The 16721-nt window shown below is 41.4% G+C and overlaps 1 protein-coding gene across 1 annotated transcript in view; it reads right to left on the bottom strand.

Annotated features, from left to right (window-relative positions):
* The window catches only part of EFL1 (elongation factor like GTPase 1), a 233292-nt gene that overhangs the window by 137509 nt on the left and 79062 nt on the right, over positions 1–16721 (bottom strand). Inside the window, exons 14-15 of the mRNA XM_083184020.1 lie at positions 8890–9068; positions 25–157 (exon numbers count right to left, since the gene is read on the bottom strand). Of these exons, the coding sequence (XP_083040146.1) occupies positions 25–157; positions 8890–9068 (312 nt within the window). The remainder of the gene's footprint in view (positions 1–24; positions 158–8889; positions 9069–16721) is intronic.

Here is a 16721-nt window from a genome sequence, read left to right as displayed (position 1 = left end):
AGAAAACATAGCTGTGAGACATACCCAAGATATTGCCTGCGGGTACTTCCTCCAAGTCTTCTAGCTCACGGCCCATGAGAAGATACAAGCTGTCTACAGTGCAGCAAGCCAAGTGTGGAATATTGGAGAGGTCAGCAGTGGTTGGTTCAGGTGGCAACTGGAACAGATAGATATTTATACTGTGATTTCAGACAGACCAGAGCTATATCCAATCATTCTCATAGACAACAAATAACAAAGTAACCACCTCAGCCCTCAGTAACAGACTCACGGGTAGATTTATTAAGCTCGGTGAAGTGATAAAGTGTCTGGCCAATCAGCTTATACCTGTCATTTTTCAAACCAAGTCTGTAACTTCACAGTTAGGAGCTAATTGGCCGGTGATAAAGTACCAGCTTAATAAATCTGCCCCTCAATTGTTAAACTAGCATATTTCAAAGTCATATTCATATGTTTATAATTATATCATAGACAACTCTGCACCAACATCATGCTTTTGAGTAAGGATAAGGGCAGGGCCAATGAGTACTTTTAGGGCACAGTGCTGCTGCTTTTTGGAGGCCAGAGAGTGTACGTGCATGCAGATTTGGATACAGAAAGAAAATATTGACAGCGCCTGAACTGCTGCGGCCTAACAAAACACCTAGAGATTCCTGAATCTCTAACCATACAACAATATACAAAAAATGGTGTCTGCGTGTGGCGCTGCAGTCCCTTCTTAGCAAGATGATTAGTTTCTATCACCAAAAGGAATCAATCCACCAATCTTCCGTCCAGTCGTATAATTGGAATATAGGACTGACCTGGGGAAGGTTCCCTATGTGCATGTAGCAGTTTCTTTAAACTTCTCACGACCTCTGCATACACAATATTCAGACAAAATCCCACCAAACAGGAAACCCTTTGAGATATGCACTCACCAGGATTAAGTGCCCTATGTGCACTGAAAGGTTTCTTTATGAGCGACCCTCCTCCTCGCAGGACACAGGGGGACAGCTGACTTCCAAAATAGTTGTTATAAAAATCCAAATTTATTTCCAAAAACAATATAGATTAAAAAACAGGTTTAAAAAGTGGGAAGGAAATCCCGGGGTCAGTGGTGGTCTGAGTACCTTCCAATCCGGATAGAAGGCCACCCAGTTGCTGAAGATCACACACAGCACCTACCAACAAACCTTTGGGATATTTACCTTTCTCCTCCAACCACCAACGCGTTTCGGGCTCTTTTGAATAAGCCCTTTTTCAAGGTGTGGAGGACATAACCACCCAGCCGGTATATATACCGGTTACAAAACATCACATGTACAAGGCTGTTACCAAAACATGGAAAATCACTAAAATCTGACAAAGATAAAAGCATTTTAACAATACAGTCAAAAACATATTATGTGCATATACATATATTCGTTTCATACATCCAGCGGAAAACCAGATAAAAATACAGACTTACAAGCTCCATAGAAGCTGATATTAAATATGCCAACAATATAAGTCCATTTGCGGTTTTACCGCTCGCTCAGAAAATCTCAGCTGACTCTCGTTAGCCTGTACTTTGTTCCCCGCGCTTCCGGGTGTGTGGAACGCAAGGCGCGTCATAATGTGTCACTTCCGGTGACGCGTGGGACGCATGACGCTGTTAGATGGTGCTTCCTAGTTGCTGGTACGCATCTCACGCTGGAGGCGGGTTAATAGACTCCGTGGAACGCACACAGCTTTCAAGACGGAGATTGGAGCTTCTTTTGTGCTCATTTCTGAACTGTGCTCACTGCACACTTGATTTAACTGAATTCTCATCATGAATGTACATGGTGTAGGACGTACAGACAAATAGATAAAGAGACAGTTTTAGTATATAATGTCCAATATACTTTAGTTTGCACAAAAATGTTTTTAAATAAAACCATTGATATGCATAAAACAATGGATATACATAAAAATTATTAATAACAACATCTAACAGGAGGCAATGGGAATAATCAATAAATATAGAAGAGATTGACAATGATCACAGAAAACATTTCAGTTCGAATCCCACATTTAAGCCCTCTGGTTCTATGGTTTTCAAAGCGTATATAGTACGCATTTCCTCCTGTGACAGTTTTTTGTCCCTGTCATTGACTCTCCAGTGGTCTGACACGAGTTTAATGCCACAGAAGTTAACCAGATGTTTAATGTCTCCTCCATGTGCCTTCTTAAAATGTAGGGACACATTGTGGGACTCAACACCCTTGGCAATATTCCGAACGTGTTCGGCCCATCTTACTTTTAATTGCCGCGTGGTTTTACCTATATATACCTTTTTGCAAGAACACTCTAACAGATAAACGCAAAACTTAGTATTACACGTAATAAAGTCAACAATATCGTGCATTTTGTTGGTATGCGGTGCACGATATTGTTGAACTGCCTTAATTGTACCTTTACACGCACGACACATGCTGCATGTTCCGCAGCGAAAAAAACCTTTAGTCTTGATATGATTAAGCGGAGTTGGGGTGTTAATTGCGCTCCTCACCAACTTATTCTTAAGGTTCTGTGCCTTGCGGTAAATAAAGGTAGGTTTCTCTTTAACCACTTTATTGAGAATAGGATCATTTCTCAAGATCCCCCAGTGCCTTCTAAAAATTTGTTCAATTTGTTTGGACTGACTAGTGAACTTGGTTATAAAACATACTCCCAAATCCTTCTGTTTTTTAGGGTGAGCCATAATTGTTGTGTCGTCTCTTTGTAAAATAGCTTCTGAACCTTTAATCATGGCCTCTTCAACCATATCAGAACGGTAGCCTTTTTGTTTGAACTGGCGACTTAATTTTGTTGCATGTACCTGATAAATGTCCAAGTCGGTACAATTTCTACTGATACGGTTGAATTGGCCATTCGGGATGCTTCGCAACCAGTTACCATGATGATTGCTACTAAAGTCTATGTAGGAATTACTATCTGTTGGTTTTTCATAATTCCTAGTTTTCAAACAGCCGTTATCTACATAGATCAGGAGGTCCAGAAAACTTAACTCTTTCTGACTCACTTGAAATGACAACAAAATATTGAGCTGATTATTATTAAGGTCATTGCAAAAATCAGTTAGGGACGCAGGGTCGCCCTTCCACACAAATAGAATGTCATCTATGTAACGGCGATAGGTGACCAGGCTGGCGTCCAGGTGGGGCTTACTCCAGATGTTAACTTCCTCCCACCATGCCATGGAGTAAGCCCCACCTGGACGCCAGCCTGGTCACCTATCGCCGTTACATAGATGACATTCTATTTGTGTGGAAGGGCGACCCTGCGTCCCTAACTGATTTTTGCAATGACCTTAATAATAATCAGCTCAATATTTTGTTGTCATTTCAAGTGAGTCAGAAAGAGCTAAGTTTTCTGGACCTCCTGATCTATGTAGATAACGGCTGTTTGAAAACTAGGAATTATGAAAAACCAACAGATAGTAATTCCTACATAGACTTTAGTAGCAATCATCATGGTAACTGGTTGCGAAGCATCCCGAATGGCCAATTCAACCGTATCAGTAGAAATTGTACCGACTTGGACATTTATCAGGTACATGCAACAAAATTAAGTCGCCAGTTCAAACAAAAAGGCTACCGTTCTGATATGGTTGAAGAGGCCATGATTAAAGGTTCAGAAGCTATTTTACAAAGAGACGACACAACAATTATGGCTCACCCTAAAAAACAGAAGGATTTGGGAGTATGTTTTATAACCAAGTTCACTAGTCAGTCCAAACAAATTGAACAAATTTTTAGAAGGCACTGGGGGATCTTGAGAAATGATCCTATTCTCAATAAAGTGGTTAAAGAGAAACCTACCTTTATTTACCGCAAGGCACAGAACCTTAAGAATAAGTTGGTGAGGAGCGCAATTAACACCCCAACTCCGCTTAATCATATCAAGACTAAAGGTTTTTTTCGCTGCGGAACATGCAGCATGTGTCGTGCGTGTAAAGGTACAATTAAGGCAGTTCAACAATATCGTGCACCGCATACCAACAAAATGCACGATATTGTTGACTTTATTACGTGTAATACTAAGTTTTGCGTTTATCTGTTAGAGTGTTCTTGCAAAAAGGTATATATAGGTAAAACCACGCGGCAATTAAAAGTAAGATGGGCCGAACACGTTCGGAATATTGCCAAGGGTGTTGAGTCCCACAATGTGTCCCTACATTTTAAGAAGGCACATGGAGGAGACATTAAACATCTGGTTAACTTCTGTGGCATTAAACTCGTGTCAGACCACTGGAGAGTCAATGACAGGGACAAAAAACTGTCACAGGAGGAAATGCGTACTATATACACTTTGAAAACCATAGAACCAGAGGGCTTAAATGTGGGATTCGAACTGAAATGTTTTCTGTGATCATTGTCAATCTCTTCTATATTAATTGATTATTCCCATTGCCTCCTGTTAGATGTTGTTATTAATAATTTTTATGTATATCCATTGTTTTATGCATATCAATGGTTTTATTTAAAAACATTTTTGTGCAAACTAAAGTATATTGGACATTATATACTAAAACTGTCTCTTTATCTATTTGTCTGTACGTCCTACACCATGTACATTCATGATGAGAATTCAGTTAAATCAAGTGTGCAGTGAGCACAGTTCAGAAATGAGCACAAAAGAAGCTCCAATCTCCGTCTTGAAAGCTGTGTGCGTTCCACGGAGTCTATTAACCCGCCTCCAGCGTGAGATGCGTACCAGCAACTAGGAAGCACCATCTAACAGCGTCATGCGTCCCACGCGTCACCGGAAGTGACGCATTATGACGCGCCTTGCGTTCCACACACCCGGAAGCGCGGGGAACAAAGTACAGGCTAACGAGAGTCAGCTGAGATTTTCTGAGCGAGCGGTAAAACCGCAAATGGACTTATATTGTTGGCATATTTAATATCAGCTTCTATGGAGCTTGTAAGTCTGTATTTTTATCTGGTTTTCCGCTGGATGTATGAAACGAATATATGTATATGCACATAATATGTTTTTGACTGTATTGTTAAAATGCTTTTATCTTTGTCAGATTTTAGTGATTTTCCATGTTTTGGTAACAGCCTTGTACATGTGATGTTTTGTAACCGGTATATATACCGGCTGGGTGGTTATGTCCTCCACACCTTGAAAAAGGGCTTATTCAAAAGAGCCCGAAACGCGTTGGTGGTTGGAGGAGAAAGGTAAATATCCCAAAGGTTTGTTGGTAGGTGCTGTGTGTGATCTTCAGCAACTGGGTGGCCTTCTATCCGGATTGGAATGTACTCAGACCACCACTGACCCCGGGATTTCCTTCCCACTTTTTAAACCTGTTTTTTAATCTATATTGTTTTTGGAAATAAATTTGGATTTTTATAACAACTATTTTGGAAGTCAGCTGTCCCCCTGTGTCCTGCGAGGAGGAGGGTCGCTCATAAAGAAACCTTTCAGTGCACATAGGGCACTTAATCCTGGTGAGTGCATATCTCAAAGGGTTTCCTGTTTGGTGGGATTTTGTCTGAATATTGTGTATGCAGAGGTCGTGAGAAGTTTAAAGAAACTGCTACATGCACATAGGGAACCTTCCTCAGGTCAGTCCTATATTCCAATTATACGACTGGACGGAAGATTGGTGGATTGATTCCTTTTGGTGATAGAAACTAATCATCTTGCTAAGAAGGGACTGCAGCGCCACACGCAGACACCATTTTTTGTATATTGGTGCATGCAGATTTGCAGCAACTATTTCGGTGCAGAACGTCCAAGATCTACAAGTGTGACACTAAATTAGCAAGAGGAATAACTGGACAGGTAGGGAATGAAAAATAGCTGCACCAGTGTAATAAAGAGTCTGCTAATCTACTGGAGTACTAATATTTTGTCAGACTAAGCCCTAGGATTGGCATGGAAGAACCTGATGTTTACTGCGGTCTGAAAAAAGCAGCAGAGGAAATGAATGTCCAAAAACGCTAAACCTCAAGAGGCTTTGTATACACATAAATATCACAAATGCCATGTACCCTAAAGCTATATTTGAATAGAATTGTCTTGGTCACATAAATGAGGTTCAAATCATTCAAAATCCTAGTTATCAAATAACTAAACCCTGGGAGGAAAGTTCTTTTCTTTTTAAATGAACTCATGTCCTGCTAGTTTGAATAATAAGAATAAGTAAATAGAAATAATATGGACATACAAGACTGGCATTAACTGAAGACCACACACAAACATTACATATGGGTTAACGAACCCCCTACTGTCAGCTAGATATTAAAAGTCTTAGATGAGTTTCATGATTATATAAAAGGCAGTCTGCAGGTCAAACGCATTAATACAAATCATGGGATTTCCACTGTAAAGCCTGAGATTTAAAAAATAAAATAAAAAATAATAATGGTGTTTACATACAGGTTTATTGATAAAACCACAACCTTATGAAATGATCTAGGTACAGTACATACATAATTTTAAAAAGGGATATTAATCATAAAAACCAAGGGGGGTATGACACCAAAGGGACATGCTGAACTATGGGGTGTTCAAAATAAATAGCACTGCCTGGCCAGATTATCTGATCAGCAAACCAAAAACCCAACACTTTTCAAATTAATTGGGGGGGGGGGGGGGGGGGGGAATCTATTATTTATCTGTTCAATAAACAATCCATACTGTAAATCACATGGAAGTTTTTCTTTAAAGAATGAGTCTGGCCAGGAGCAGCATTTTGACAGCCCAACTAGCTTTGATTGAGTCAAGCTTTTCAGTCTCCTCTATACCTCTCATCTCTCCTGCTGTGCAGCGAGATCATAGTACATAAACAACACGTACAACTAAAAAGCCATGTTCTAAACCAACAGGAAGCCTATTAGGCTAACTTAAACAGAAAATAAACAACATCAGAAGACCTAGTGACAGGCTTTCTTTGAGCAAGGACTGGAAAATGTTTTTGACATTTTTATAAAGTTATAAAGTTATGATATATATTCCCCTATGTAAAGCGCAACGGAATATGCTGCGCTATATAAGAAACTGTTAATAAATAAAGAAATATATGGCCTTATGAAGTGTCATGCCTGAATGTTTTTTCTGTTATACCGGACATAAACCAGAGGAAGATCATACAGGACACACACATATAGTACATTGCGCCTACACACTTTTAAAGTAATGTGACAATTCTTCAGATTTAATGACAGCAGGACAGAGGCCAGAAATTGTAATTGTCCCACCTAGATTGTTTCAACTGGCCGCCGCTGATCAATATGTTTTTAACCACTTTTGGTGAAATTTGCAGGTGTTTTCGCCCGATTTTGGGTTTATTTCCACCCATGCCGATACCAACATACCATATTCACTTTATAAGAAGTGGTGATCATACATGTAATGGTTTATTTAACACTCTGCTTGTTGCGTTTTATCTGAAAGATACAGGGTTCTTTTTGTAGGGCGAGCAATGGTGTGTTAGACTAGCCCAAGAGTGTCTCAGCGTATCGTACGGAAGTGGTCAAAATGGGTACAGATGGAGTGCGCCTCAGCCAGCTCTCCAGCGTGACATATCCATATCACTGGTGGAAGCTGCCAGGGGGCGTGGCCGGCAGACAGGGATGCGTGAGCGGCTCACTCACTAGCACGTCTCACTCAGCTAGGTGGCGTGGACCAGGTGCTTCCCTGCACGTCTCCACTTCAGGGAGACAGACAGGGAGCAGGTGAAGAGGGGCAGCAGCGGTAGACAGCAGCAGGTGCTTCCGACAGAATGGTTAATTTTAACATCAGGATTAAAGCCTGGCCAGACGTGCCATAATCATTTGGAAATAAAGCAGTGTGTGATATTATGAGAACATATGTATAAAATAAGACCTTCAAAACTAGCATCTATCATTAACATAGTTACAGACCACATATTTTATCATGGGAAGGGACAAATGAAGCATCTTTTCTGGAAACAACAAGGATCTCAAACATTCACTTCGATCTCTATCCAGCTTCACAATGATCTGACATTAAGCACAGGACATCTGTGGCAAGTAACTAGTTTTGGTGACTGTGCGGGTTCCTGGACGAATTCACATGTGTTTTTAAAGGGGCAATCACTTACAAAGAATGGTTTTGTCTTGTAAGTGAATGCCTCTTTAAAAAAATCCTCAGAGTTCAGCCGGCATCCCACCCCTGGTCACAGATTATATTGGCAAGTGTCAGTTAATAGTGGGACAATTAAGGAAATTAGAAAACGTAAATAACGTTGGATGTAACCTCCAGAAGCAGGGGAAGGATGCTTGGCTTGGTGTAGACCTGGGGTAGCCAACTCCAGCCCTCGAGAGCTACCAACAGTTAATGTTTTCCAGATCTCCTCACAGAATCACAAGTGAAGTAATTAGCTCCACCTGGGGATCTTTTAAAATGTGTCAGTGAGTAACGAGTGCACCTGTGCAGCAGCTAGGTTGTCTGGAAAATGTGAACTGTTGGTAGCTCTGGAGAACTGGAGTTAGTTACCACTGGTGTAGACCATTTACTGGAATAACGAGCAAACAATACAGAAGGCTCATAGATCCTTGGATGAACCAACACAGTTGTACTGTAGCAATGCCTGTAACCTTTAAGTGTAGAGGAGATCCTTTGTAAACAAACGTAATTTAGCTAAATACCTTTCCAATAATAGCAGTTGTGGGGTCCCCCCTAATATCTTCCATCTGTGGTACAATAACATACATAGTAATGAACCTCTGCTGGTCACCTTGCAGCTGCTCAGTTCTCTATGACAAGATACGTTACTAACACCAATTTACTGAAATAACCAATCCCCAGCTGACACTGCACGCAGCATAGAACATACATCCGTTGGCCAGTAGCTACGAGACAAGCGTCAGAAACCCAGGAAGAACAAAATGAAGAGAAAAGGCTTACCTTACACAATGCTTCTATGGGGTTGTACTTAGGTCCCAAAACAAACATCCTTTGTCCTCTGCGTACAACACCACTAAAAACCCGAGCAAATGCAATGAAATGGCTTTTATTCTCTACTTCTTGCTTCTCTGGCTTATACTTCAGGGTCTCATCTTCACTTGTCGGTGTTTGTGAATCCCCTATAATATGATTATATCAAGAAGAATAAAGTAAAAAAAAATGAAGATATAATAAGCCAATATATAAACAAAACAATTGCTATTTGATATTTAATATACAATTTGATAATTAATATACAATATCTCTATTTTAGACATAATGGCAATAAAGTTGATGAGACTCATCACTTAGCTTAGGTCACTTCGCAATAAGTATATTGTTGTTCAATAGCTTGGCTTTGAGACATAACCCCTACATTTAACCTGGCATGGACTCGGGACAATGTGCACGGGTTGAAGTCTGTATTAACCCGGGTTAATAGCGGGTTGTCACCTTTCACAACAGACTCAGCCCTCTCAATGACCAGGTTCTAACAGCTTATAGTGGACTCTTGGAGATGTCCCAACCAATACATTTCTTTATTGGTGGCTCATACCTATCACACACAAGCCAGAACACTGGCCCAGGTTGCAAGTCACTGGAGTAACTCTGATTGGTTGCAGTGTCAAGGACTCGAGACTGTCAACTCTGATCAAACCATTACATAAATAAGTAGGACCTAGGTCAATACACGTGGAAAAAAAAAACTGGGAGTTTTGGCTTCTATCTGAAAAGGGTATTAGAGTATGTATCAGAATACAAGCAATGCGGATACACTACTGGGGCAAATTCCTTTATAATTTACAGCTTATATGCTTTAAATCTTTAAAGACGTGTTCTACAAGACATTTCTTCACCCACTAAAAGAGAAGGGCTACAATACAGCAGGACTGATATGAAACCTGATCAGAAAATTGGGCACACTAAACACACACACACACACATATATGACAAGAATGGCATTATGAATGCTAATAGACCCATCTAAATAACTAAATCTGTGTTTACTCAATGCAAAGTGTAATGGGTTAACTTGATGGGGCTGTCGTTATTGTTAATGTTGGTAATGACCTGAATCAGTGTTTCTCGTATACCTACCCAAATCAATAAAAGGTTATCTATGTAGGGCGCATACATTCATGAAACGGCCATTTTTTAAAAGATGATTACATGTCCCAGATAACAAGTTATTGGTCGAAACTGGAAACAGCACTAGATCTGATGGTAGAGAAGTTTGCCAACAGGGGTTAAAATACAAATATACTCCATAAACAAAAACTATAGGTTTTGAAAATCCCTAGAGACAAACTGCTAGAAGGTATCCAGAAAAAAATAGACCCTAATAAAAAAAAGTACCATTTGTAACGGAATTTACTCCGACCAGCACAGTTATACCAAGGGCCCCAAATGCCCTGTGGCCAATTGTGTCAGGAGATAAGAATTTGCCTTGTTTCCAGCAAAAAACCCTAATAACCCAGTTACCAATGGAGTAGGCATGTGAGGGATATACAGTATAGGTCAAAACTAATTTAGAAAAAACCCTCATTACCAATGTTTATGATCTCTTTCCTGTACCAAGTGCAATTTTATGGAAACAGGACATGGTTTTAAACATCACCATAGTGGTAAAAGGTTTAAAATGTACAGTATTAAATTGCAAATCACTATTTGTGGTGTACATAATATATTTGTCCATGCGGAAAACAATATGTAGGCCGGACAATCAGAATGCTCCGTGAACGGATGGTGCTGCACAGGTCGGCAATCAGAGCCATTCTAATGGAAAAGGAAAATGACCAGCCGGTGACAAGATATTTAAAGCCCACAATCATCCTTTATCCAGTCTCAAATGTAAAATAATAGACCATGTCCCAGAATCTACATCGGGCGGTGATCAAGAAAAGTCTTAACCCAGAGAGAGTTGGATACACACACTAAATACTGTAGCGCCTAACGGGCTAATTTACAAAGCTGTGTGGAATGGGTTCCTATAAGCAAAATTTTTACATTGTAGACTTTGTTTTTGTTAATGCAAATTATAAACTTTGTCTGTTTATGTAATATAAAATAATCCACAGGGTATAAATAATGTTAACGTTTTATATTTGTCTATTGTATATTCTTTATGTCATAGGGTTATTCCATGTTAGTATAAGATAAGTTTTACTATATGCATAAGATTTATGATTCACCATTACGAACATAATCATGGAGGTTTTGGAGGCACTTTTTTATGCACAGCCCATGTTTTAATCACGCATATAATATCCAACAGTATTTGACAGTTGGTTTACTTTTCACTCCCCGTATAGTGTGTTGGCGGCCTTAACGCAGATTTCCCAGCAATGACCTGACATCACAGGACAGCTGTGTATGATGCGGGCCCGGAAGTGCCGCTCACAGACACAAGGATGGAGTTTCTGTACACACACCTCCAAGATTTAAGGTAAGAAAGCTCACAGCTCAAGTTATTTTTCACTTGCATTTTATTTATGGTTTGCCTGTCCTGATGAAAAGGACAACGGCCTTGAAACAGATGGCAAAAGAAAAGGAAACAAGTGAGGAAGATGGCGCTAGATTTGTAAAATCAGTTTGTCAGATACTTAGCCTAAAAGTATTCTCCTTTTTTTATCGGTGCGCTCCTTGTTCTACTTGATTGTTCGTTTCTCGACGTACCAAAATCCAGGGTTGATGTGCATTCATGTGTAAAAACCTGGGATTTTGGAGTATGTCTGAAAGAGGTATTTAGTTTCACGATGAATATAGAAGACAAAAGCAAGGTGAAAAGTTCTTTTAGGAGAGTTCTATGTTGTTCAAAAATTGATGCAGGTGTCCCAGGGATGTTAGTGTTCCAACCCTAACATCCCTGGTACACCTGTTTAAATTTTTGAACAACATAGAACTCTCCTAAAAGAACATTCCACCTTGCTTTTGTCTTCTATATTCATCATGAATCTAAAACCCCTTTCAGACATACGGCAAAATCCCCGGTCTCCGACCCTTCTTTTTACCTGGGTTGAACACCCAGGATTTACGACCCGGGTTGACCCTTTCAGACATAAGAAAAACCCGGGTTTTTCAGCAAATTACCAGGTAGAACTGCTTCACACTGTAATTTGCCGCCTTAAGTGTGAAAGGGTGCAGGCTGCACCCGGGAAAATGACCCAGCAGTCAAAATGCCAGGTAACTCCCAGGTAGTATGTCTAAAAGGGGTATAACAATCAAGTAGAACAAGGAGCCCACCGATAAACAAGGAGAACACTTTTAGGATAAGTATCTGATCAAACTATGATCTTACAAATCTAACGCCATCTTCCTCACTTGTTTCTTTTTCTTAGCCAACTGTTTTTTGGGACTTGAGGGTACAGTCCAATTCGGTAGGTTGGGCAGAATAAGAAGCAGCGCTTGTGGTTTTGCCCAAAATTCCATAAACGGCCTTGAAACAATTATGGAACAGCTGTATTTTTATTTCTTTAAATACACACATTGAAAGTCCGTGGAGTGCCACCTATTTATTTCCTTCCTGTCCAAGGTTGATGGAGAAGTGCACCCCGGCAGATGAGATATTAGGTATTTACAGTATTTGTGTTTTTTCCCACTGCCTGGTGCATATAACACAAGGAGAAATGCAGTGAAGGAACAGATGACAGTAGCTAGAACCTTTTTATATTCTTTCACAATAAAGGACATTTGACTAAAGTATTTGTTAAGGATAAACTATTTCATATTTTATCTACTTCTATTTTAGGATTAATAGCTTGAAAAAGCTGATGTTAAGCCATAATTAAAGCAGAAACAAAATTATTATTTTTTAAATTAAATTCATCAGGAGAAGCAGCAATTCTTGCAATCAATGATTATTAACTAGAACACCAATGATAATGGCTTTTCAGGTAATTTCAGGCTAACATTTATTTAGTGTGTGAATACAGAATATAGCAGTAAAATATTTTTTTCTGCACATCCCTCTAGAGAATAAACAAACATTTGGGTAACAATCACTCAGTAGCTGTATTATATGCCATATTGTATTAGATCTAATATCAACATAACTCCCAACAGTTAAATATGTGAGTTTCAGACATGATAGATATGTTATTAAGTATGTCAACCCTTCCCCCTATATACGCCTGAAGACCCCCATACATTAGGCTGACTTGTCCAAGTCGGACCTGATTTCCCTGGAAGCTCCCTGGGAGGGCACACACCAGGGCAAGATTAAGGCTGTGGAGGACCAGGGGTTCTTAAGACAGGGGGCCCTAATGGTGCCCACACACAGTGCTATTTGTGCTTGATACATTTTGTTCTAGAAGACGTCACATCTAGTTCAAATCGCATGCGATATGCTACAACAGCGTGTGATTTGAACAAGATGCGAACTAAAACGTTCAAAACGCATACGACCATCACACCAATGTGTGGACACTATAAGTTCTTATAGTAGGCGTAGATCAACAAAACAGGCACCACTTCAAGGACTGTGCAAAAATACATTATGTACAATTATAATACTGCCATAAAAACCATCGATGTTTTGAGGCCTGAGCCCCGTCGTCAGGATTGGCAGTGAGGTAACATGTAAGTGCTGTTTTTGCACACATATTTCCAGTTTCACCTATTTTCTTTTTTTTTTGTGGGTAGTTTTGTATCCTGTTTGGGATGTGGCTTCTGTAGGTACAATATATAGCCATATATATTTATAGCTCTATATCTATCTAGTCATCAACTTTGTGTGTTTTTTTTTTTTTTTTTACTGCATGCGCATTTAATGAAAAATAACCCTGCTCTTCCCTTGGCCGGCTCACTGGGCATGCGCGAGATCTCGCTATTATCGTGAGATCACAAGCGCAACCCTGAGCCAGCAGCAAGCCAAGCTTAGCGAGGCACAGTGTCCAAAGCATAGCAAGTGCAGCAAGCTATGCGATGGGACGTGGTACACTTATAATACAGTGTCCATGTTAACCTATGTCGGCAGATACCAAAAGTGGAAAAACCCATGTCGACCTTTTCCCTAAGTCAACATTTTGTATTTGTCAACCTTTTTGATGTGTTGACCATTTGAATGTCAACCAATAGTGGTCCTCTTTTTGACTGTTGACCTAGACACTGTCGAACTATAAAGCCATACCCGTTCTGAAACCAGAAAAATGCTAGGTATACTCAGAGAGCAATCAATTTGGTAAGCTACAGATGTGTCCACATACATATAGCCTCCTTGTGTGTTAAACAGCGCTCTAGTTGTGCCATGCAGTGGCATGACTTGGTAGTGCAAAGCTTCTTTGCATACAACTTTTTTCAGTAAAATGTATCTTATTCACAAAATGACTGGGGCTCACAAGTCGCTTATGCTGATTAAAATTATATGCGGCTTGCCCATATTCAGTGTGTGACTACGGTGTATCTGCATACAAAACATATATATAGCATTTGGTATGCAAATTTAGTCACAGAATACAGCGATGCTGCATTTCATTTGAATCAGCAGAAGTGGCGTGTGTGTCCTAATGCCAATAAGATGCAATTTAACAGAAAGTCGCACACGAAGGCGACTTACATGGAATCACCCTTTATGTGTTACATGACATGTAGCGCATGGCCAGATAGCAACATCTGGACAGTATGGCTAGTACTGTACACACAGGCAGATGTAGCCTACTCATATACTGTATCTGCATGATAAATAAGCTTTGTTGATTACAATATTAGGTGTACACACCAGTCTATGAACAAGCCATATATTGTTTGTACAAACAATATATCACATAGTATCTACCCAGCCTAACAGAAACAACAAATGATGTTGTGAGAATAGATATAATAACAAAAAAAAAAGAAAGAAAAAAAAAAAAAAAAGAGGAAAAATTGTTCCTTAAGCACTTATCTGGCTAATGTATGGGATATAAACACAACCAGGACTGTGTTACCTGACCAGGCCATACCTCAGCACTACCTCGCTGTTTCACCTGTTTGTAAGAAGGAAACTTCCGCCTCCTGCTGTGGCCTCCTGGGAGTTATGTTGCTATGTGAGCAGCACTCTCTGGCACATGCGCTGGAACTTAAAAGTGATAGCAGGGGAATATAGATCCCCCTCAGGCACAACTATGCTGATCTCTGCAGCAGAGGGGACTGATGATCAGACTCACCTGACCTACATTCCACAACAATGAGGGGGAGGGGCTATAACAGTATATGGGATGTATCAACATACATCGCCGCCCTTCGCACGGCAGCCGCCGCGATGCTACCGCATATGTACTAACATATGCGGCCAGCATCGGGCTGCGGTAACGGAGACCCCCGCGATACCTGTGATGTGGGCTGCGGGGGTCTCCGTCACCTCCCGGCGGCTGCCAGCGTCCCCCTGCATCTCCTCCTCCCTTCTGAAGCCGGATGTCCTCCCGGCTGTGACACCAGGGGGAGGAGGAGGTTAAAGGAGGACGGGAGGGGGGGCGGCGCGCGTACGGCGTACGGCGAAAGAAGCCCATAGGCTTCTATAGGGTATCGCCACCCCGCTGGCCAGCGAAAACGGGGCGAACCGGTGATGATACATAGGAAAATGCGGTAAAACGGGGGTTTTACCGCATTTTCCCTTTAGTACATCCCGCCCTAAGTATCAAAAAATAATATGACATTATATAATGACACTGGGGAGGAGGGCACTAAATATTGGTGGCCCATTGACATAAGGCATGACGGTGGGGGATCTGCCTCAATGATCTATCACAAGTTGTGAGGTGATCAGGCTGGAAATTATTTTGACACTGGAGAAGCTATTTCTACTGGGGAGAGAGGCATATTTTACAATGAGGGCTTTATATTTAAATAAAATATTACCATATATATTTTTAAAAACACATTTTAAACATAATAATATGGGGAGGGGCGGACCACGGCGCACGTAGCGTAGGGAGACACGCTCCCCCCTCCTCCCACCTCCGGCGTTAATGGAAGGCTGTAACTAAGCCAGATGCACAAGCTAACCCAATGTGGCTTCTAACCCTGCCCGAGTTCGAGACGTACCGGAGCAAGTGAGTTGGCGTGTGTGTGACCGCCGACGGGGGAGCGTCCTGTGTCACGGAGAGCACTGAGTCAGAGCACCAGCCGGCGTGTTGAGGTCCCACGTGTGGTGTCTGGCAGGCGTCTCAGCAGTTGGAGCCGGCAGCGGTACAGTGAGAGAGTACACGCTGCCGATCGTACTACAGCAGTCGACTATACGCTGCCTCCCAGAGCCATCGGGTATACCGGCGAAAGAGGAGGGTGCCGGTTGGGTGCCCGCTCACGGAGGGTGAGTCAGTCCACGCCGCCGGTCCTGTTACAGCATCCAACTACACGTTGCTTCCCAGAGTACCCTGTGCATACCGGCGAAAGAGGTGTGTGCCGGTCGGGTGTCCAGCTCATGGAGGGTGAGCCAGCCTGAAGCAAATCGGCGTGGAGAGGCCGCCTGTTCCCCCCCTCGCATAGAGCTACCTGCAGAACCGTGAGTGCCCTGAATCAATGTAACTTGGAGGAGGCCGATATTTCTCAGGTGCTGGGACTGTTGTTTTTGGGCCCATTGAAAAAACAGTTTGAGGTTGGTGGTTGCCCTATAACTGCCCGATTGGAATCTACCGGGTAAAAGGGGTTGTATTAAACCGGCCCTGAAAGAGCGGGGGTGTGGCACTGTAAGTCGGCTGGTGATATTAAGGATTGATATCAGGACGGGACTGATCAGTTGAATATATATTTTTTCTGTCTCCTCGCTTGTGAAGGTCGGCTCAGTTGTGACGGCGGGACAGTGATTATTGCAGTGTTTT

The sequence above is a fragment of the Crinia signifera genome, chromosome 4 (assembly GCF_055691185.1).
Source record: "Crinia signifera chromosome 4, ASM5569118v1, whole genome shotgun sequence".
Lineage (NCBI taxonomy): Eukaryota > Metazoa > Chordata > Amphibia > Anura > Myobatrachidae > Crinia > Crinia signifera.
The sequence above is the reverse complement of the archived record's forward strand: the minus strand, read 5'-3'. Positions and strand labels throughout refer to the sequence as shown.